Source organism: Fundulus heteroclitus, chromosome 23 (genome assembly GCF_011125445.2).
Source record: "Fundulus heteroclitus isolate FHET01 chromosome 23, MU-UCD_Fhet_4.1, whole genome shotgun sequence".
Classification (NCBI taxonomy): domain Eukaryota; kingdom Metazoa; phylum Chordata; class Actinopteri; order Cyprinodontiformes; family Fundulidae; genus Fundulus; species Fundulus heteroclitus.
The window spans coordinates 17,036,702-17,060,655 of NC_046383.1; the positions used below are offsets into that span (position 1 = coordinate 17,036,702).

Here is a 23,954-nt window from a genome sequence, read left to right on the forward strand (position 1 = left end):
CCTACCTAAATGCAACACGTTTTTCATATAGGTGGGTAATGCAAATTAGCCAATATATTGGCCATTTCAAAACGTCTAACGATTTTTGACTATAAGAATCTGTTATAGCTCTTATTTTGCAGATTATGCCTGAGGATTAGAAGCTGCCTAATAATTAGGAACACATGATATTGATCTCCTTAGGCTGGGAACCATCACTGTCCCTAGACGACTACAAAGTTATAACCTACCTTGATGCTAATCATCACACACAGAGTGTTTTGCATCTTCATTTTTTTTTCAAAAGGATATTGGTCTGTTGGTTGAAGGGCACCATGGGAACAATGACTGCCTGGGCTTTGATGTTTTGCAGGTAGGTCTGAGAGAGCAGTCCCACCGTCTGACAGCCGCCATTTTTAGTGAAGATGAGCGCATCGCGGCCCAGACGCATGGAGCCGGACTTGAAGCCGTTTCCGTACAAGCCGATGGCCTGCTGACTGGCCTTCCCAGACCCCTTTTCTGTGAAGCCAAAGCTGGAATAAAATGGGAGCACAATAGTGATGACATACTGATATTTATGTACCCATTTAACAACATTGCAGTTACCGGTAACTACCTTTAGTAAACAGTAATTGACTTTTTTGTTTTAAACTGAATGTTAGATATGTTGTGAATTCTGTCGTTTTCCACAATAAAAGATTCCCGTGTAAATGTTTGTGACTCACCTGAGCATCTTATGCAGCTTATTAGGTGTCATCCCGCTGCCATTATCAGTGAATGTCAGGCAAGTCTGATCGTCGATTTTAACTACATCTAACCAGATCTGTTTGGCGCACACACCGGGATCTGACGCATTGTCTAGAGGACGAAAAGGGGAAAATTAAAAAGCTTGAAAAGACAGAAAGACAGGAAGGGGAGTACTGAGAGAAATAACTGATTAAAGAGTTACTTTAACTGATTAAAGATGCTGAAAAAGAAATGCTTTTTTTTGCAACTGACTAATTGTCCAGCACTACAAGGACACAACGTTGATCCGAAAGAAAAAAAAAAAAAAAAAAAAAAACAGCAAATCTTATTCAGATGGAGATCCTATAGTGTGCACATGCAGATGACTACCAAGAGAACCAATCTGCACATGGAGAAAAAACAACATAACCCACCATCTAGTTTTTCTGCAAAAAGTGAAAAGCCAGGGTTCCAGTTCTTACCATAACATAATCAATAAAGTACCTATGCAGGTGCATGGGTAACATAAATACATTGTAATTGTAATGAGAAGTAAAAAGCTAAAGAAAAAGATAAATTATCTAACTCTGGGCCTCCAGACTGTCATGCATCTGAGGTGTGCAGCACTTTTTTCATTTTCTTCTGTTCAAATGTTTGCAGTTTTGGATGCGTTGTAGCGGGCAATCTAATCAATCTTTCAAATCTTGCAACTCACATATTTAATATTTACCAGTTGAAAGTCAGTCATAGTTAATCTTAGCCCAAACAACTGTCCAACACGGGGATAAGTGTACGAATATGACCTTAATTTAAGTATCATTTGATCAATTTCCTAATTATTTGCTTCTGTAATTTTTCAGAATAGGGTTAGCTACATACTACAAAGAGGAAAAAGTGAAACAAAGATGAACCAACCTCTCCCTCTATCAAAATACCTGCAGCATTTTGTTCTGTTTTCTTTTCACATTAAAGTTTTAAGAAAACTATAATCAGAATGGGTCAAAAACCACAACTGGCAGGTTAGATGTCAAAGAGAAATAGAAATTGGCCCAGAAAAGGCTGATGGAAGCATCTCTAACACACAACGATAAGGTACACGGGGAGAAAATGGTTTGTTTTCTTGCATCAAATGGAAGGACGCTGGTACGAAAGGGCAAAGTGGGGAACCTCTGCAATCTATTTAAACCAAGGATTCAAGAGCAATATGTGACTGAGAAAATCTAAAGATTTGGGAATATAATTTCCTAGTTTTAAATATACTACATTTCATTTATAAAATGCATTTAAAGAAATAGCATTTTCAGGATACCATAAAAAAGCATTTCAAATCCAGTTGTTTACAAACCAGTTTGATTCTAATTTAACATCAGCTTTTACCAACATTTTCCTGAAGGGTTTTTCGAGTGAGGTTCTGTTACAAGGCTATAAGCGGTCAAAATCTTACATAGAGCAATTTCCCTTTGTACAGACCTAGATTAGCTGGTCCTGAGTGGCCAAAGTAATGGCTGTCCTACAGGGGCAAAGACCAAAGCAAACTCCTACAGCCTTGAACCATCTTCAGTCTCAAAAAAACTCACAGCAGCTGATGTAAACTATATTTTATGAACCTTTAAATGATTGTCACATGTGCATTGGTTGGTATTTTACAAAGATACCAACACATATTTACACAGGAAATGGAGGTAGGTGGCTGTACCCCCACCAATAATCTTCCTGTGTGAAAAACTCAGAATAAAACCTATCTGAGGTATGACCTATCAATAAAACATTCACTTTAAAACAACATGTTGTTGCTTTTTATATTACCATACATTCTTTTGTCAATGTGTATTTCACACAGGAACACTATTAGCGGTGTACCACCTCCTACCTCCATTTCTTGTGTAAATCATACAGGCCAATGCAGATGTGCCGCCGTTCTGAAAGCCTGCTTTGGTCTTGGCTTCTCTCGGCCTAGCCATTAGCTTCAGCCTCTTGGTGCAGCTAATCTGGAGGTAAGATACTAACTACTTATTACTTTTTAACAGGCCCATACTTCTATAATCACAACCAAGGCAGACTGCTACTGTCTGAAAACAACCGAAACTGAAAAACAACCCAAGATACGCTCTATTTTTAGCTTTGGCTGCCACTAAATACGTCTTGCATTAAAAAAATACAGCGTATTTTTCAGTGATGTTGTTGATGATGATGTCTATATTAGGGATGTAACGATATTGACATTATCGCGCTATCGCGGTGGTACACATGTCTCGATATCGTCGTGGTTGGGTTACAATAATAAAAGGACAGGTGTCCGTCAAAAAGCAAAAGGAATAAACACAGCCCCGCGGAACAAACCATTAACTACATAGACCATGATACTTTGCGCTGCGTCGCGCTGCGTCGACCAACCGTTCTTAAGCCAACAGGATTGCACGCGGATTGCACGCTGTGTCCACACAAGCTCACAGCCAGCCAGCATGGCCGACAGCGATATTTGTAAGGAAGAAAACAACAACCCCGAAGTTGAGATTGTGCCAGCCCCTGCAGTCGGATGTCTGGAAACATTTTGGTTTCGGCGTTTCAAAAAACGCCAAAGGAGAGAAGGTGGTGGTGGACAGACAATGGACTATATGCAAGCACTGCCACAGTAAACTGCGCTACAACACGGGAAACACAAGCAATATGCGAAGTCATCTGACGACTCATCATCCGGAAAAGTTTGCAGATTCTCTCACAAAGAATGTCCTGTCCGGTCAAAAAACCCTGAAGGAGGCATTTTCAACAACTATGCCACACAACAGCGCGTCTTTTGATCTTTCTAAAGAAAAACTTGAACATTAGCTAAAGGACAGTGTTTTTCAGAAGGCTTTTTGCCAGACTGTTTCAGGATTTTTTTTTTCTTGAAATGTAGATCTTTTGATCTCTCTGATGAAAAACGTGAACATAAGCTGAACATAAGCTTGGATAGGTCAGTGTTTTTTTAAAAGGCTTTTTGACTGATTATTTTATTTAAGTTTGTTATGTTCCTAAATACCAGTTTTAAAAGGCTGCTTTTACTTGCCTTGCACATTTAAACCTGACTTAACTTGATATTTGTTTGCACTTAAAGGGAATTCCCTATTGTTTACAATTGTTTGGTTTCTTCTTAACTTGAACATTGCACAGAAGAATCAACAGAATATTGATGTTCCTGACTACAACTTGCACTTTAAAAGCACTATGTGATCAGCGTTTTATGTTGTCATGATCCATAAATACAACAATAAATTGCCTGTTGACTGGCAAAAGCAGAAAAAATGTCTGTATTTTTTTGCTATTATCATCACAAACACTATCGTGAGCTATTTAACAGTACCGTGAGCTTTTCCACAATATCGCAATAAATATCGTACCGTGAGGTCAATATCGAAATTGTATCGTACCGTGAGATTTTGATATCGTTACATCCCTAGTCTATATCTCTTTCTGCAGGTGTAGCAGACTCCGAGGACGTTATCTTGCACCCTCTTTTTCCCACTACTCTATTTTTTGTCATCTTCTCTCCCCTTTATCATTGTGCCTCACCTTTTCTCCCTCCCTGTTTTCCTATTTTTCCGTTCAGTTTCTGCGTCCATTGAATTTGAAAGAATCCCAAAATAAGGATAAAGCGGAGCACTCTTCAAAGAGTTCAGAGAGCACGCGTTGCTTTTCTTCTTTTTGAAAACCTGCAGTTTTGGTAAACAGTTGGGGGTGACTGTGGCTTGATGGGTTGAGTAGTTGTCTGGCAATCAGAAGGTTGTGGGTTTGATTCCAGCTTCCCCATGCCACAGGTCGTTGTACCCCTGGGCAAGGCACTTAACCCCAAATTGCCTACCGTGTATGGGGAGTGTTGGCCTAGTGGTTAGAGCAGCGCGCTTGCACCCAGAAAAGGATGCAAGTACCCAGTTCGATCCCCAGCGCCTGCACTCTGGATCCCTGAGCAAGACCCTTAACCCCAGAACAATTCCCGGGCGCCGCACATGGCAGCCCACTGCTCCCCAAGGGTGATGGGTTAAAAGCAGGGAACAAATTTCGTTGTAATGTATGTTTCAATGACAATAAAGATGATATTACTATTTAAAATAAAAAGCTAAATTACATTTAAATTCAGTGTTTGTTGGTTCTTAAAAATAGGTCTCTAAACATCAGCATTGCTGCACTCAAACCATATATTTTGAATTTGTTGATAATTAATCGATATCGATCAATATGATTTCAATTTTAATCGATATGCTTTTCTTTTTTTTTCTTTTTTTTTATCCTCCAGCCCAAAATCTAACACCATCGTGCAAGTCTCCGGCCAGACAGGGCCTTATCTGAACACAACACACTGCATTGAGGTGAAACTCAGTGTAAACGGACCTCTCAGCTGCAGCAGCAGCCCTGTCACAGTTCCTGTTGAAACACTCCTGGCAGCTAAATAATGGCGGTTGAGTCTGAGCCAATGAGAGCACACACAGTGGAGGCATGACAGCCCAGAGACGCACTACGAAGTCACGTTTCAGACCGACAGCCTGAAAACACCAACAGAGGAGGGGAAATGATCCGAAAACATGCCCCGTGTGCGAGGAAAAAACTCGCAGAACTAAAAATTATTTTACACTGCAGCCAGATTTACACGCGTAAAAAACAAAAACATAAACCAAAGAAGAAGAAAAGAAAAACGCTTTAGGCTGATCGGGTCAGGAGCCTTTAAGAGGAAGTCCACGGCTCCAGTTTAGCACAAAGTTGGTGAAACACGCAGCTTTCAAGCGTGGGGGAGCGGAAGAGACATCGAAATGAAAACCCCCGATAGCCAGCAAAAGGCACAATAATGCAGACTGCAGGTGCGCTGTCCTATGCAAAGTTTCCGTGTCATCGCAGTTTTACCTATCAACTCGGCCACCGCGCTGAACGGCCAGGTATGACTGGTGGAGTTGCTGTTCAAAAAGGAAGGGCTCATCTGCAGAAAGAAAGAAACAATCGTTAACGCTTTCTTTCCCCTGTTGTTTCTAAATCAACGTGTTGTTGTTGTTGTTTTTTTTTTTTGGAGGCGGAAGCAATTGTGTGTGTTTGAAAAACTTACCGAACTGAGGCGAATCCCCTGCTCGCTTAACCTCGCCATGTTTTCTCTGTGATAATTTTGCGTCTGAGAGCAGGTACGTAACTTCACACGGCAGAGCCGAGCAGTGGGTGCGTCCTGTTGGTCGCTACACACACACACACACAGACAGACAGACAGACAGACAGAGGAAGTGCTGCTTTAAACGACTTTAAATTGACTCATGTGGTACGCTGTCCACGTCCCAAAAAAATCCTCTTGTTTTTCCTCCCCGTATTTTAGCGATAATAAATCAAATAGTCGAACACGGTCCCTTCGCAGTTACAGGCATGGTTGTGGTTTGGTGAGTCGCGCCCTCATTTTCCTATCTGTTTCAAAGTATGTCTGTAAGCTGCTGTGTTGCAGGACATTAAAACAAACCCACAAAGCTGATAAAAGTCTCATGCTCAACCCCCAGGATTCAAATTAAACGGACAATCTAATTTCCAAGATACAACATTATGACGTTATGCTCTATGTATAATATTTTAGATAAAATAAAGCAAACACAGACCGACTGAGCAACATCTTTTGATGTAGCTACTGATAAGACAAACACAACCCCATGTTATGTTATAAGACATGGATGCACAGGTATATTAAGCTTTTATGTTAAATTTGATTATTATATTTCACAGCTAATTAGGAATTAATATTTTGTGGCTCCATTGTCCTGGGGACACACAAATACTATTGCTAAAGAAGCTGGTTGTTTGCAAAGTGCAATATCCAAGCATACTGACAGAAAGTTAAGTGGAAGGAGAAAGTGTGGTAGAAAAAAAACAACATACACAATGAATTGGGATAACCGCAGTGTTGAGGGGACTGTATACCAAAGCCCATTCAAGAGTCTGTGAGAGATTCAAACAAAACCAAGCCATAGCCAAGCCAAGCCAAGCTTTGATGATCTGTGATCCATTGTACACTTTGCATTCAGGGAATCAAGGTCCTGGAGTCCCTGGGCATCAGAGTTGCTCAAGGTCTAGTGCCAAGTTTCCACAGTCAAGTGATGATTTGGGAATTAGCTGGTGTGGGTCCATGTGTTCTCTGGAGTGTCCAGTCAACACAGCCGTCTAGCAGGAACTGTTAGATGCTTTCCTACCTGCTGACAAACTTTACGGAGATGGAGTTTTCATTTTTCAAACAGCTTGGCACCTGTATACACTGGTAAAAGTACTACGAGTACTACCATGTACCACCATGTTTGTTGTCACTAAATAAACCACCTGAAAAATCAGAAATTCAATTTTAGGGTATAATTAACTGTATGGCATATTATGAAAGTCAACCTAATAACTGCTTGAAATAAATCACGCTGTGGGTTATGAACCCGCATAATGCACCTAATTATGATTTTCACATAAGTTAATAAACTAAAGTATAGAAATAAATTAACGTTCCATAATATTGTAATTTATTGAGATTCGTCAGCACATTTCAGCAATATTGCTGTGGAGTATAGTTGTTTTGAGTTGGAGGTGCAAAAAAAAAAAACGAAACCCCAAAATAGCGTTCATAAGTTCACGTAGAGTCTGAAGGTCAACCTGAGCCAAGACTCAGCTGAACTTTCTGGGGATCAAGTCTAGCTTTGCTGAAGACCAACGAGAAAAGAAAAACAACAAGCAAATAAACCGATGACAACTGATTTAAAGCCTCTCAGAGATAAGGCTCCTGTCTCAGGGATAATCCTGCTTGGACGGGGGGAGGGGGGGATCAAGGTGCAGTTCAGGAATGACGTTTGTCAACTTTGATTGATAGGAATGAATAAAAATTCATTGTAATGTGCAGGATATTACATCGGGTTGTGCGTTTCTTAAACCAGGGGTCTCCAAAGTGTGGCCCATTTGCAGCCATTGGAACAATTTTGTGTGCTCCCAGACTGCAGTTCAAGAATGGTACATATTTGGCTCTTCAGCAAATGGAGCAGATGCAGATGGACATTTTTTTTTCTTTTTGGTAATATTTCATACTGTTCTTAAAATTAAACATTATTTAGTATTTTCAATTAAAACATAGAAGACCTCCTGCCTGTTCTCAGCTTGGCTTGGCCATAAAGCATCTGAGAAAGCTTCTATATGCCTAGAAGAAGCATGGAAATAACTGGGTCTGTTCTAAATTTGGTGTTTGAATGTGTCCGTTTTGCTCATATGAAATATCTTTGCTGCTTTTCATCCGTGCCTATGGACATTTTACTGTTTCTTGTCCATTTTGCTAACATAATATAAATAATTAAAGCAATAATATTTGGTTGTGTACATGATTCCCATAGTTTTATGAATCATTTCATGCTTAATTTACTTCTTTATCTTAACCCTGGGGAAAGTCAAAGGCCCCTGAGTCATATCACTTTCTCAGAGACAAAGATCAATTGGTGGCAATCTTCCAAGTTCCACAAAAGATAAACCCAAGCCAATGTTTATTTATTTAACAAGTCCCACTTTTGATCACCTTTGTGCATCAGTATTGCGCAATGGAAAACAATGAGACTGAACTCGTTTCTCTGAAAATGTAACTATAGTAATTTTCTTGGTCCCACCCTTTTTGTTGTTATGACATACTCATTGGCGGTTTTCCCTTAAGCAGCACAACGACGTGTTACATGCATTATCTCTTTGCTCCTCACAAGTCTCAGTTGTTTAACTATGAAACTCTGGTGAATAAAGCTAAACAAAAAATATGCCTGAATGCAGATCATGTGACTCTGGTCCTCTAACATTAAATCAAACTGAATTGTTTATACTCCTAAAACAAAACCTGCTCTCTAAACAAGTTATTACTCCAGTTTCCTTGGCCACTTGAGAACCTGAAAAACCTCATTGGTAGGTCCTCGAGCAATTTCTCATGGCAACATAAAGATAACATACAAAGAGATGAGCTTTCTCCTGTGGCAACAGGAGAAAGCTTTGTAAAATCCATTTTCTTCCAGAACCCTTTCTTAGGTAATTCTCAGGACTTTGTGGCACAGAGCTTTATCGTGCTGGAAGGAGCCAACCATAAGATGGCTACACTGTGGTCATAACAAGATTAGACATGGTCATTAACTAAACTAAGGAAGGCTGTCGTGGTTAAACGATGCTCACTTTAGTGAGTCAGCTTCTGTAAGTCTAGAAGCCAAGATTCATTGCATTGCAGCCATGTGACTGGCTGATTTGGTGTACCTAATAAAGTGGTTAGTGAGTGTGTATTGTCCTATCAGAGTACTTGTTACATTCAAAAAGTATATTGGGAGGTTGTTAGTTTGCAGAACTTTCTCCTATGGAACCAGATCCCATCTATCTATCTGTCTGTCTGTCTATCTGTCTATCCGTCTGTCTGTCTGTCTACACACACACACACACACATATGTATATATATATATATATATATATATATATATATATATATATATATATATATATATATATATATATATATATATATATAACTTAATGTCTGTGTGAGGAATGAACGGGCACTCTCTGGCATCCGGATATCTACCCGTCTCGCATTGTTGTGTATGAGAGTCCAGTAATGAAGCTGTAAACATTCCTCTGCCTTTTAGATTATATATGTTCAAATTAGGGTTGTCAGTTTTAATAAAAATGAAAATAGTTTTTTGTACAAGCATGTTTTTTACTAGTGTCATTTATTACAAAATTGCGTATTAAAATGCCCAAATAGGCTTTTACACATATCAGTGTTCCTTTCATCACATTGGTGGAGAAAATCATACTATAATGTAGACGTGTCCAAACTGACACATTTCCTCCTAATCAATCGTTCTGTCCAATCTAAGCATGTCAGGCTCTGTGTCTCCAGTGTCTGTTGTTTATCTGTTGTTTCCATGGTAACTGCTTTTCGCAGCCCAGTCTCTGTAATCTTGTAATCCGTAACATTGGCATGTCCAAATACTCGGCTGTTCTGGATAGCTTCGTCACACCTATGTGGCACATTATTCACACTTTAATAATCTCTCTGTTCTTGGCTCAGTCACTGTCAGTTTGTCAGTTGTCCTCAAGAAATTCAATTAATTTAGTTGATAAACCTGTATCTTTGTCATCTGGCAACTACTAGATTCCCTCTGACTTGATTTCTTACTTTCATTAAACATTATTAGCACCTCTTTCGTAGCGATATTCCTCTGGCTCCCTGAGGAATGAAAATGCACGCCACACTTTTCAGTTTTTAGCTTGTGAAACAGCTAGTTCTGCGATACTGTTGCTAGATGGCGCTACGGCTGTTTATATCCGCCTGGCACTGGGGCTATATTTATCCACATAAATTACTATCAAAACGCTATCAGGAAGGAGTCTTGGCGTATATAACCCCATTTTATCATGATCATACGTTTTTTTTTGGTCTTTTGTTTTTTAAAAGCATATTAATGTGGCTATATACGTTTAAACTTTCTTCCATTGAACAATTATGAACTACTTGTTCTGTCAAATAAAACACAGATAAAACACATAACACAATAGAGTTTGTAGTTTTAATGTGAAAAAGTTGTAATGTTCAAGGGGTTGGAATGTTTTGTGGTATTGGGAGGGATTAAATAATGATAGGAATGAGGTTAGGATTTGACAATCAGGTGAAACTGAATATTGCAATCTCCAGGGATGAACATCACACTCCAGCAATGTCACCTATTCTTATAATGAACACTAAATAGATCTAAATTCAGGTATAGTTCAATTCAGTTTAAATTCAATTTTATTTATATAGCGCTAATTCATGAAGCATGTCATCTCAAGGCACTTTACAAAGTCAAATTCAATCAGTTAGCTTCTGTTTTAGGGAAATGTATGGTTTGTTAACTCTATTGTTGTTTTTACTTGTGTAAATGTACCTACGAGTGATGAGGCGAGAAGCCCAGGATTTTATTTATATATTCTTAATAACTGTTTTTGCTACAGATGTTTAATTTTTTTCATAAATACACTTTGCCAACCCGAACCAGTAAGCACATCCATCCGCTAAAATACAAGAAAATAAGCATTTTTATGGATATAGATTATTATCTCTCATGTCTAGGAAAATCTAAGAGAGAAAAAAGTGAGAGGAGGTACTAATCTGGATTTTTTTACGGCAGATCGAACATCTAAAAGTGTCTGGGCAGAGGAAGTTTAAGATTTGCCGTTGTTTGCCATGTTTAACTTTTGCTTGTAGTTTATTTTCTTGTAATGATGTCTTATATGAGTCTCTAGCTTCTGCCTGTTTTTGGAGCTGACTGCTTCGGTCAGTCGTACTATGACCCCATTGACCAAGAGCACAACACTTTTATGCTGGATTCTAAATCTAGAAACTGAATTAACTGGAAACTGTACTGAGGCTGAGAATAGACGGATGTAATAACTTTCCATGTAATTTTCACTGTCTTCCTGTAAAGAATGGTATGCAAAACAGTACACATTATGTCATCCTTCATAGTGATTACTCCCTATAAACAGAATCTTCTTTTCCCTGGTAAAACGGGGTCAACAACAGCACTGCAAACGACGACACGTGCATCTGCTATCATACACATTTAGTTTGTTGTCAAATGTGATGAGCAGCTTGCTTGTCCGAGCTGCTGGTGGGTTTTAGTCAGGATGGATGTGTTGGAACTAGTGCTGGTGTGAGAGGGTGGGGCCTCGGAGATCGTTCTCTGGAAGGACAAGACTGACAGGTTTTCACCAAGTCTGCGGTGCTGGACGGCTAGAGCATGCACCAAATTTAAAAACACACTTTTTAAATCTTGTTTTTATAACGTGACAAGTAGAATGTCACTCATTAAGAGCCATTAATTTGTCGGCATCCAAAGTATAGTAAGAACTTTCTAATTGACTTTTAAAGATCAGTATTACTTCATTGATCCCCTAAGGGAAATTGTATAGAGAGTAGAATATAGAGGAAAATAAAAAGTTGAATAGAATAAAATTAAATCTAAAGTCATTTACATAAATATGATGTACAATGAATAATGTATTTAGCTACAGTGTCTCAATACACTGTTAGCTAAAGTATCAGATGTGGAAGTATGCAACAGACAATATACAAACAGCCAGGTCTTTAGCTAACAGAGCGCTGTATTCTGATTGCAGTGGGAATGAACCTGGAAATAAAAAAGACCCATGATGGTGGTGTCATCTGAATACTTCTGGACATGGCAGTACACGAAGCAGTACTGGAAGTCAAACGTCTACAGGGAAAGGAGCTAGCACTGTCCCTTATGGGGCCCCTGTGCTGCTCAGAAACCCAACTCTGCAACCTGAAAAACTGCGGCCGCTCCTTCAGATAGTCTATTATCCAGGAGGTAAGGAAATAAACCACACCCATCCCCTCCAGGCTGCCTCCCAGAATATCAAGTCTAATAGTATTAAAGCACTCCTGGAGAAGTGTCATCTCAACCATGGGGAGTTACTTTCTCACTGTGACTCAGTTTGTCCATTTGTTGCTCCCATGAGGGGAAAACGTCCGCAAATCAGACCCCGGGTAAAATAACAACATCTCTTGATGGCCTCATGCTAGCATATTTGACCAACCTGCTGTACCCCCATACTCCATCTTATTCCCTCAGATCCACTAACCAGATGGTGCTGGGGGTTCCCAAATCACAGGACAGGTGATCGAGCTGAGAATTTTCTGCTGTGGCCCCAAAACTCTGGAACAACCTGCCTGTGCATATAAAACAAGCTTTTTTTTACTTGTTGTGCAGCACTTTGGTCAACCATGTGTTGCCATATCAATAGACATGTGTGGTAAGAGAAGATCTGATAAACTCTTGGCCAACTCAAACAAACTGTGGTGTCCAGAGTAACAAATGCACCACAAAATTAAATCACGTCCCCAACACTGCACAGTTTCTCAACCAGAGATGAACAGGAACATGTTTGCCAAATTTCACCATGACAAGTGTTCAAGAGACAAAATGAAAGACTCACCGATGCCTTCATACATCATCGAACAGAATAAAGCGAAACTAAATGTTTCCAAGACCTGAATCTTGCACCAAAAAACTGCAGAACTTTTCATTGTCTTTCTTGTGTTTTGATCTTTAACTCTTGGCGAGATTTCTGTGATTTGCTGATCAGATAATAAGTTTAAAGTACAACCAAAACCAGGCAAAAAACGTTTTCTTTCTTTATTTTGAAAAGCATTGTAATTAGAGTTATAAAGCTTTGAAACTCTTTTTTTTTAAATATAAATTAACAACATAGTTTTCAGGGACTTTTATAAAAAAAAAACAACAGCTTTTATTTCTCTCCTTTTACTATCTCCTTCACTTTTTTTTGAGAAATCCCTCAGGTTCTTGTTGCATGAAAGAGTCCCCATCGCTGGTCTCCGCTTTTAGAGCGTCCCAGCTTTTCCCTCCATCCGTTAACTATTGCAAAATAGTCCTCCTCAGAAAATTCCTGCAAATGACATAAAAGAGAAAAATATGTTAGTAAGTCAATGAAACATGAAACTCTTGCAACTCTCTGTAAAAGTGTGAGTTTTTTTGTTTGGCTCCTCTTAATACTAACCTGAATAAATTCTTCTTTGATGGCCTCTGCTTTCTGCAGCTCAGTCTGGATCACTTGGATGAACTGGGCTGTTCGGTCCTCTACTCGAACGCTGCAGAAACCAGCTTCCTCAATGAACTGCATCAGAGAGAGAGAGAGAGAGAGAGAAAGAAAGAGAGAGAAAGAGAGGGGGTGGTGAGGAAGAGAGGGGACAGCACCGTCTCCTGGTGGACTTTAGTACTAATTTACTCAGAGATCAAAAATAAGCTGCTGGTTTTAGTAGGAGAATTACAGTTGTCCTTTTACATATCTGTCAAGAATGTCTTGCTGCAAATCTAAACAATCATTTGTAGCTTTGGATTTTTGACAAACAGAAGGACAGTAGCCTTTTTTTTTGTTTGTAACGTTGCCTTTAAGCAGCACTGTATCAAGTTAGAGGCTTTTGCCACCTTCGACAGCAACTATAAGAGTTTGTTAAATTTTTTTTTTTCAAATTTCTCGGTTGGGGGTGGATAACACTCAGACACAGGGTACATTGCACATCACTCAACACAAGCTCAGTGTGGTTGACAGCAAACAGAGCCTGATATCTCTATTCCCAGCACCAAGCAGGGGTGCTCACACATGCACAATATAAAACCTACTTACATTTCAAATTACACATAAATAATTGTATTTTTTATCATATAATGCTTGTGCGCTCCCTCTTCTAGTGCCATCGTGGGCAACTGCCCGTATGGTCTGCATCAGAAAGTGCCACCGCCTGTAGGAGTCACACAGCTGGGAAAACTCAGGTGAAACGGGAGTTTGCCGGGGCTGTAGAGACAGCAGGGATCTGAACAGCGCAGCCATGAGGCAAGGAAGTGGTTAAGCTGAAGGAGGATACAAACTGAAATGTTTGGTGTAGTGAAAGCAACATGTGCACCAGTTCCTTCAGCAGCTGTGTACACAGTGAGCCTGTGAGAAACTGTGGAAGGCCCAGATGCTATTCCATTAGGACAGAACTGACAGACTGTATTTTTAATTAATTAATTAATTTATTTATTTGCCTTTATTTCACCAGGATAATCCCATCTTTAACAAGAGAGAGCTGGTCGAGGAGGCAGCAGCACAGTTAGATCACTAAAACAGTCACATTTGTACTGTTTGCATGGAAGTTTATTTCTTTTTCTTTGTTTTTTGGCCTGTTGTTCCTCTTTAGAACAACTATTACTGACCAAATCAAATGGAGAATGAGTTCACAAGTAATAAATATAATTAAACATACTGTATAATTACACCAATTAGGCAAAACATGATAACCATTGACTGGTAAAATGGACTTTTTTTTCAATACAACTGGCATTCAGTTGGATCTTGTTTTGATGCCTACAACACCCGGTAAATATTCCTACAGATTATTCACACTTTCACACTCATGCAGGAAAAACACTGACACAGTGGGAGCGATGTCTCAGCTGGACAGAAGCAGCATATGGTCACAGACCAAACATTCAGTCAGTAAAATCTCTACAGTGGAACTAAAGAGACAGACCCATTACCCTGTTACACTGTTTTAGCAAAAATCATAGCATCTACATTGCGCCTAACCTTCTCTTTCCCCTTAAAGACATAAATGTCTCTTTTGTTTATGCAAAACAAGTTGATTTTGTCTTAAAAAAATGAATAAATGGCAATAAATCTCTGATTAGAAATTTCTGAGTAGAAAAGTAGAGATAAGCTCAGTAATAATAAAACTGATTAATGTTTGATTTACAATGAAGGATGTAATGTAACTACACTATCATACTCGTATCACTTCGAAACAACCAAATAAACTGACACTGGTTGGGGTGGATGCAGGAAGCTAGGCGTCATACGTGTTAGAAGTGTGATGTTGCAGAGTTTCAAACCCGTGAGCAGTCTCTGGGGTAGATAGAGATGACGTGTCTTGAACTTTGACTTTATTGTTCCTTTCTTGCTGATGATTAATAGATTGATTTGATTTCAAATTTATTACACTGAATCCTAAGCTTCAAAGGTGAGTGCTGCTATTTCTCTTGGTAATACTATTAATCCCATTTGCATCTTTATATAGATCAATGATCTTTTACAGTATAAGGGGTCAATAAATTCACTTTAAATGTTCTATCAATGCACTTATAAATTCTACTTTGTTTTACTTAATCCTAGTTGTAATCTAAAGCAACAATTGATGTCTCCATCTGAAAGCACCAAATGGATTGCTGTGTTTTAATGCATGCAACTTTGTCATGAAAGCTAACTATTCCAATATTTTATTGCTCTATAGGCAATAGATAACAGTAATGGCACAAAAAAGCAGTCACAAAAGGTTTACAGAAGTTGGTTAAAAAATGTACTTTATATTTATGAGCTTATTGGTTTTCATGTAAAATGATAATGATATTTGGGAAAACAAATTCATAACTAGATTATGGCCACTGTATTTTATATTTTGACTCAAACAAAAGGTGTAAAAACAAAACATTATATAAATAAGACTGCTTAGTTTAAACCGGATGATCATCCACACTATGACCTAAAGCAGGGGTTTCCAACATGGTGCCCGCAGGCACCAAGTAGCCCCCGAGGACCACATGTGGTGCCCACAAGCCTATTATAAAACAGCACAATCCACCAGTGAACTGCGTCAAAAACCTTATTTTATTCTGCTACGCTTCCTGTTTATTCACACTTGCATTTATATAGATTTCCTTTTAGTTCCAAATTCAGTACTGGTTGCCCTTTGTATGACTCTGTACCAGTGATTTCAAGAGGGTTAGTGGCCCCTGAACTAAAGGACTGTGGTTTACCTTGCCATACTCTGATGGTGTGTAGAGGATGTAACCTCTCTGTTTGACGTAGGCCTCAAACACTGGAGTCCATGGCTTCTCCCCGCAGCAGTAGTCACTGAGTAGCAGCTGACCGCCCGGCTTTAACCAGGACTGGATACCAAGAAGCAGATAAATCATTGATCAAATGGCAAAATAATAGAAACATTGTTTTTCTTATCTATCTCTAATAAACAAAGTATTGTTTTTAGCAATAATATAAATGACATGCTTACATGGAAGCGCTTGAAAAGTGCCAGTTTATCATCTATGTGCAAAATTGTGTCTCTGCTGTAGATCACATCAAATGACCCTTCTGGAAATGTCCTCTTGGTGGCATCTGCCACCTCAAACTGCACCTAAGGAAAAGAAACGGCTTAGAGATATTTGGCTTCACAGTTGTTAAGTGGTTCCAACGGACCTACAGAGTCACCTCTGTGACTTTCAAATGAATAAGAAAAGGGAAATTAACACGATACATACTGATGGCAGCTTCTCCGTTCTTGCCCTCTCTACTGCAATGTCAATCATGTTGTCTGACAGATCCAAACCGAGCACTTCCACCCCAAACATCTGCAGAATAACATAAAATGTTGCTTTACTTTTACTTTTTGTAATAATTTTAACATCAGCCTAAACCTGGCTGCTAATGATGGTACTTTCCCAGGTTTTGTGGCTCTTACCTTTGCCATGTAGAAGTCTCCTCCACCAATGCCACAACCAACATCCAGAACCTTCTGTCCAGTCTTCAGGTTCAGTAGGTCCACAAACTCCTGTTGGGAGATTTTTTTTAAATCTTTAATTTTCTTAAAGATCAAACCCCTGTCTCCCTGTTACACAACTACGGCCTTATGCTTCAATAGATAACAAAGACATGGTTTCTGCTGCTGGCATGGGTGGTGTGAACTTCTGCTAAACGAGTACGCCACAGAACTTTTTGTACTATTTGAAAAAGGAAATCAATTTAGAGACTCAGATATAGTGCAAATATGCACCACCACTACAGAATTTATACAGGCACTATGTGAATGACACAGAAACAATTATAATGTTTCATACTCTCAACATACACTATGCAGATGCTTGGTCTGCACTACTGAAGACAAATCCATTTACTATGTTGAAGTTTTTTATTTTTATTGCAAAGTTTTATTCATCCACTTGGGAGGCACTCAAAAACTATAAAGGGTGGTCAGGCAAGGAAACTAAGGCACCAAGCAAGGAAAATGACAAAACAAAACCAAACAAACAAACATTTCGGTAATAAAGTCGCTCATTGCACATCATTCATTCTAAAACACATCCACTTTACAAACCAAGGTGCATCATAAGTGAAAATTATGCTTGCTAGAAATGACAGTACCTGATGAAACATGAGTTTAAATTCTTGATGTTATGCTAACATGTTTTTCCCAGCACATGAGAAGTGTGACATCAGTATTCAAACCTTTCTAACTTAAATTCAGCAACATTAACAGAGAATAAAGCAACCCCTTTCATGAAAAGGCTTCCTTCCTTGGGTCATTTGCAATAGTTTCATATTAACTATAAAAATGAGGTAAGCCTAAAGCTGATGAGAGTATAACTGTTTGTTTTGTGGTATTGGCCTATGAAAATGCAGAAATATACTAACCTAATACCATATACAGTCAAGCTCAAATTCGTTCATGCCTCTGGCAGATTTAGATTTAAATTCTTCTCATTCAACCAATAGCTTTGTTCCCTATAGGAAAATGAGACCAGCATCTCTCAAACTATATAAAAAAAACAACATCAGTTTTGATACAAATAACTGTGCTGTTTGTATTTAGAATTAAATATGGCCTGCTTTTGAAAATTATTTGATTAATTACACTCTTTTTGATGATGTTTGGAAAAATCTTTATTGGTATTACACAAATAAAACCCATTTTATAATTCCTAATCAGCGTTTAGCATTTTTCCACCAGCCTTTGACAATTTGTTTTTGAGGATTGGGTCTTTGAGGTTGGAAGCCATCGCTGCCATCACCCTAATCAGGAGTTCATTCCACACATTCAGATATCAGATTGAAAACAGGACAATCCAGAACATTAACATCGCTTCTAGTCAGAAAAAAAGGAAGCCTAAAATTAACCGATTATTTTAAATCTAAATCAGCCAGAGGAATGGATAAGCTTGTCATTTACTGTCATCAGAATCACATGTTTTGTATTTATTCAGCATTTTACCCTCTTTCTGAAATCTCCTTAAATGTATTCCCTTACCTTGGTGGTGCTCGGTCCTCCTGTGCTGACATAGCCAGCCCCGAACATCTTTTCATAGCGCAGGATGCCTCGTCTGGTGTATTGCTGGTTGTCTAGGAACTGCTGGAATGTGCTGAAACCGCTCTGGCTGTTTGAGGAGCGGGGCACCTTCTGCAGCAACCAGCACATCTGGTTCGGATTGTTTTTCATCTGAAACAGAAGAAGGATGAGGAGCAAATAAAAGGGGATTAAGGGATGACATGTCTGTATCTAAAACTACTTTTTTTCCACTTTAATACGGGAAAATCCCATAGATCAAAATAACTATCTGGAGATAGGGACTTTCTAGTACCTCAACATAGGTCTGAACTCTTTTCTTGAAGACAATGTCGAAACCAAAGTTTTGGCCCCCCTCTGGTGCTTCCACCTGTACTGAGGTGGCCTGGTGAGTGTACTCTGCCTCACTGCGGTAGCAGGTGGGGTTGAAATCTCTCTTGCAGTCACCTGTAAATAATTTCAAAATTAGTAATTATTCCTATAGAATAAAACAAAACAGTTGACTATTTAGTTAGAAACAAAGGACACATGATGACATATATGCATTGGTGAAACCAAACTTAATTACTAAAGCTACATTTTTTCTTCAAAATAATGAGACTTCATTTGATGTGAATTCTTAATTTAGGTTTACTACATACAGTTAATATTTTTACATTTGTTTAAATGCTGAATTCAATGGATAAAAAAGGTTTCCTGCTTGCTCAGTACCTGAGCGATGGTTGCAGGACTCTCTGAAGAAGAGAAAGCCACCAGGCTGCAGCCAGTCCAATGTTTTCTCCATGAAGGACTTCAGCTCTTCCTCACTCAGATACATAAGCAGCCAGTTGGAGAAGATCAAATCAACGCTGAGGAAACAAATAAGGAAATAAAAAAAAAAAATGTACAGCTAGATTGAAAATAAAGAATATGCAGGAGAAGTTAGTGCAACCCTGGACCTTTTTTTTTTTTTTTTTACTAAACTTCACCGGAAACGTGCATGTACCCCATGTGCATTCAAACTATTTGAAATATATTTAAAAAGGATAATATTTCAGTAATTCAGTTCTAAAAGGGAAATGTATAAATAGATTCATTGCACACAAAGTGATATATTTCAAAAGTGCATTTTGTTTAATTTTAATATTAAGGGCAAATAGCTAAAAAAAAACGAAATTCAGTTTCGTTCTAATTTCTTCAGATTTATCTGGAAAATTAGAGACAATTCACAGATATAACTTGTGATCTTGAACCACAATTTGATGACGAGTCAAGATAAAAAAACAAACAAAACATTTTTGCAATGTTTAAATGTCTTTAAGTCAGATGTTATGTGTTGAGTGTGCATATGTGAATGTAGTGAGTGTATTTATCCTTAATGACACTCTCTTAGCTCCACAAAGGCCTAACTGTCAAAAGCAAACAAAAAATAGTTTTCTAATTTCTTGTTTTCTTTTGCCTGTATCATGATAGTCTATATTAAAAACAAAACTATGAAAACAGCCATAACAATACCATCTTAAGCACCCCTCTGTTATGAGATTCACATTGAGGACAAGTTTTATAAATATGTTACTGTCAAATAATTTTAATTCAATGGGATTCAAACAGTCAATAGAGAGGACAGAGCTCAAGAACTAAACACAGAGAACAATATGTTGAAAAATATTTTGGACACCAATAAATAATATAAAGTGAAAGTAAATGGTGAAATATTAAACATTGTAATGTAAGTAACTTCTCTCTGTTATTTCAAACAAAGATGCAGACATACTAACAGAGAATCATAATAACAGTAAACAGGAGCTGTCCATCTTCCATTGAGATCAGTCCTGAAAAGTAGGTTAGAATCAACAGCAGGTAGCTACTATAAGATCCGTTACACAAAACCATTTTCAAAGCAAATCAAGCAACTCAATTTAGTGAAACTAATTCACAATTTGTTGGTGTACTTCACTGAAAACCGTAGCTATGAGCTTCATCCGATTGTGTGACGGCAAAAGTCCGTGGATCATCTTCTCTGCCACTTGTTTCTGGACTGGTTCACCGAGGAGTCGTGGTTTCTCTGCTCCGTTCTGCTCAACCTTTAACAAGTTGTTACTTTTCACTCATACCTGTGCTTGGGGATGTCCAGCTTGGTGACGTCAGCTTGCATGAAGGTCACGTTGCTATGGTGACCATTGTTCTGTCTGTTCTTGTCCACAAAGCTTTGCATGAAGTCCACCGCCGTCACGTGGGCCGCCTTGGTCAGCAGGTGGCTGGTGTAGCGGCTGTTTTGGCACAGCACAGTTTTCTATGAGGCATCATGTAAACTGAACCTCATTCAAATAACTTTAACTATTGAAATGAGACATTTATAATTTCAGTATAGCTAAGATTTTTCATGCATAACAAAGCTCTGTTTTGGATTCTTTTTCAATGAAAAAAACATAGTCTAAACCACACTACAGCACTGAGACTGGATTGTTAAAGGTTTAAAATGATAAAAATCTTAAAAGTGATGCGTCCAAATTTTCAGTCTTAGCATTACTGGATCTTGGTGCTGCAGTCGACACATCTGGTCACAATATATTACCTACCGGGCAGATAGGAAGAGTGAGCGTTCACACTAGAGATTTGGGATTACAACACAACAGTAAACTACTTAAACATGAATCCATCCACAGTCACTTGCTGCTGCTGAATTTTTAAGTCCGGTCGATCTGGTAGGTGTCGAAACGTTTTCAGAGAGACCTGAGCGAAAGTCCGATTGCCTCCGATTTAAGCGTGAAATTATCATTTTGAAAGTAAATGGCGGGATTTTGTTTTTCTGTCACCATTCTCTCCAGTACTGTTGTTGCCAGACTTTTCTGTTGCATCTTATGCACGAGTAATATTTGCATCTGTCCATCTAAACTGCCAGGGGTGTGTCTTTGATTGACAGGCATCATGAATTAATCTGATTGGACCAGAAATGACAAAAAAACAAAAAAAAAAAAACAGAGGGGATTGGCCCCAGAGAGCTTGCATCCTGAGGCAAATCTTTAAGTAACCAATTAGAGACCAGAATGAAGTCACATAGAAGCCAGAAGTTAAAAGCACACATACACACTTATTCTGCTGGCACCCGTTAGCCATTAAGAAAATATGAATTTAGACTTGAAGTTTTATCAGGGAACAGATATAATAATAATTTATTTTTTTTTGTAATTTATGTTTACTGTGTCTACCTTTTTCCTGCAATTTATATGGGTGCAGCACCTATTCCTTTACTCTCTGTTCCTTTATCGTCCTGGGAAGTATTTTCATTCATCTTACGTATTAATGATGTTCCACAAAAGAAATCTTGCCTTTGTAACAATTACACTGATCAAATACAGAATGTTACTGAGCTCTATGCTCACCCGATCCCAGCTCCCAGCTCCAGCACTCTGCGTCCCTCCAGGGGAGGCAGCATGGCGAGGATCTCGGGCAGCTCGTGCTCAGTCAGCTCTTTGGCTCGACTATCCAGCATCATCTCCTCCACGGTGGCGGCCTTGGAGTGCTCTTTCCAAAACTCGGTCATGTTGCTACGGACTGTCAAGCAAACAGGGGAACAGAGAGGGCAAAAGACTGTGTGAGTTGAAACTGAGGATTAAAAAAAAAAAAAAAAAGGTTAGTCAAATAACAAAACAAACTTCGGTCAGGTGTAAAGGATTTTATTGCCACATCAATATTAAGTTGTTACGTAATTTGTACTATTGAACTCTTTCCTGTGTCACAGATTTTTGACAAGCGGGTTAAAAAGACAGGCATCTAGTAAATCATAATCCGCCTAAAACCAATTCCTGTAATTGTTTGCTACATCCATTCATTATATTCTGAACAGGAGGTTGATGTAAAATGTTTGAGCTAAAATCTTTTAAACATAAATCCACCCTAACATCCTGTCCAGCATACAGATTAACCATTAATTAAATGGATTAGACAATCTTTAAAACAGTACAGTGACATGCTGCATATATAGACAGAAATCCATGTTAGGTTTTCTCTCAAGGTTTTATCTTGCTTTCTTGACGAAAAAAAATAGTCATGTAAAGGAAATATTTACAGTAACGTGTCGGTAATATCAGATAAAAAAAAATGCATCACAAGTGAATTAAAAATAGCCATATAATTTATTAGTTCTTGACTGTCTTTTGTTTCATATATTTAAAAAAACCTCCTCCCAATTCATTACCATGAATAAAAAAAAGGAAAATGAATGAGCAGGAACATTTGTTGTGGTCATTGTCCACAGAGCTGAGATAATTGCCTGTTAGCACTGTGAACCTGACAAAGCTTCAGGGATGTTTTGGCAGCCCAGCGCTCCCAGTAGGATTACTTCCAACAGTTGAGTGAACAATTACAACAAAACCACACGAGGCGGCTCCAGCTGTATCCCAACTTTGGCGTCATCATTTGCAGAAGGCTCGCTGAAATCCCCCCAAAGACAGCAAGAGATTTCTGTTCTCCTCATACCTTTTTCCATGGTGACTTCTGGTTGATTAGTGCAGCCGGAGATAATAAGATTTAATCTCCAATATCCATTCAATCTGGCTGGTAATAGCTATTATTGTCTCAGATAAGACTTTTTTTTTTTTTTTTTTACTACTTGTAGCCCCTCGTAAACAAAGTGCAGATTTTTGCCTGTGTGGTCGCTCTTTAAATAAAAAGGTCAAAGTGGCGCGGATAGGAGGTGGTCTGCATGCTGGGAACTGACCATTAGAATGCGTCCAATGCGATGGCAGGGGAGGGGATGAACATGAATAATCAAACAAGGACAAGAGTCCCCACTGTTAGAGGCACAGATTTCCCATCATAAAAAAAAAAACAACACACACCTGTGATAGCTATCAGCCTAAGGCAGGACAGAGGCTTTGTGATGCGCACTTACTTCTGTTTTTGCTCGACGGTCGGTCTCTGTGATGTTTCCAGGCGATGGTCTGCTTCACTGGTTCTGTCTCACCTCATCGGGGTTGTGCTGACACGATAGGAAATGTCTCGTGGCATGTGTGAATTACGCAATATTGCCTCATCCAGTTCAGGCTCAAAGTCAGTACTGCTTCACTGTAGGTCAAAGCTGCAAAAGTTGCTAGAAAGTTCAATGGGCTTTTATCTTTGGATTTCTGACTTTTAAAATTAGAAAATAGTGCACATCAATTGGGGGTTATTACATAGTATGTACTCAATATATGAAGTACGAGTTACTAGGTTGTGTAAAATCTTGTTTCCCCAAAATAGCAACAGGAATAATAATAATAATAATAATAATAATAATAATAATAATAATAATAATAATAACAACAACAACAACAACAACAACAATAATAATAATAATAACCATTGTAGGGGCAATTTTATATTAATACTCAAATTTGATTATTGCATCATCTTTAACTGTGAATGTGAACATTAGTTAATTTCCTTTACGTTTTAAGCCACAAGGGAGCAGTGTGAGCATGTTTTCATCACAGACAAGGAAATAGGCAAAGAGGAAGAGGACATGGCATGGCGGGAGGAGCTGCCTTTTTTAAACCGTTGTTTGCCTCAGTTTAGAGTACTCAGCTAAGATGAAAGAAGTGAGGATGTTAATGTTTCAGGAACACTGCTACAT

The 23,954-nt window shown here is 38.6% G+C and overlaps 2 protein-coding genes across 3 annotated transcripts in view; both read right to left on the reverse strand.

Moving 5' to 3' along the window:
• zgc:152774 (uncharacterized protein LOC553526 homolog) overlaps nt 1–6,097 on the reverse strand; it is a 46,013-nt gene extending 39,916 nt beyond the window's left edge. The window contains exons 1-4 of the mRNA XM_021318310.2: nt 5,774–6,097; nt 5,578–5,650; nt 705–837; nt 292–512 (exon numbers count right to left, since the gene is read on the reverse strand). Of these exons, the coding sequence (XP_021173985.2) occupies nt 292–512; nt 705–837; nt 5,578–5,650; nt 5,774–5,812 (466 nt within the window). The 5' untranslated portion in view covers nt 5,813–6,097. The remainder of the gene's footprint in view (nt 1–291; nt 513–704; nt 838–5,577; nt 5,651–5,773) is intronic.
• A 6,889-nt stretch (nt 6,098–12,986) lies between these two features.
• pmt (phosphoethanolamine methyltransferase) lies at nt 12,987–23,335 on the reverse strand. 2 transcript variants are annotated; one of them, XM_012866152.3, is made up of 12 exons: nt 23,235–23,335; nt 21,724–21,895; nt 20,455–20,610; nt 19,073–19,209; nt 18,657–18,808; nt 18,326–18,514; nt 16,763–16,852; nt 16,563–16,652; nt 16,316–16,438; nt 16,062–16,193; nt 13,270–13,386; nt 12,987–13,158 (listed from the first exon to the last, which is right to left on the reverse strand). In XM_012866152.3, exons 2-12 carry the CDS (start codon nt 21,882–21,884, stop codon nt 13,048–13,050), a joined length of 1,458 nt encoding a protein of 485 aa, XP_012721606.2. In that variant the 5' UTR covers nt 21,885–21,895; nt 23,235–23,335; the 3' UTR covers nt 12,987–13,047. The 2 variants fall into 2 exon arrangements, with proteins under 2 accessions (XP_012721606.2, XP_012721605.2); XM_012866151.3 differs by lacking the exon at nt 23,235–23,335 and adding an exon at nt 22,820–22,965.
• Nucleotides 23,336–23,954: the final 619 nt, after the last annotated feature.

Coding starts and splice junctions, on each gene's coding strand:
- pmt (XM_012866151.3), bottom strand. Junction 18,809..19,072: donor GTCCTGCAACCATCGCTCAG/GTACTGAGCAAG, acceptor AATTATTTACAG/GTGACTGCAAGAGAGATTTC. Junction 13,159..13,269: donor TCAAAGAAGAATTTATTCAG/GTTAGTATTAAG, acceptor TGTCATTTGCAG/GAATTTTCTGAGGAGGACTA.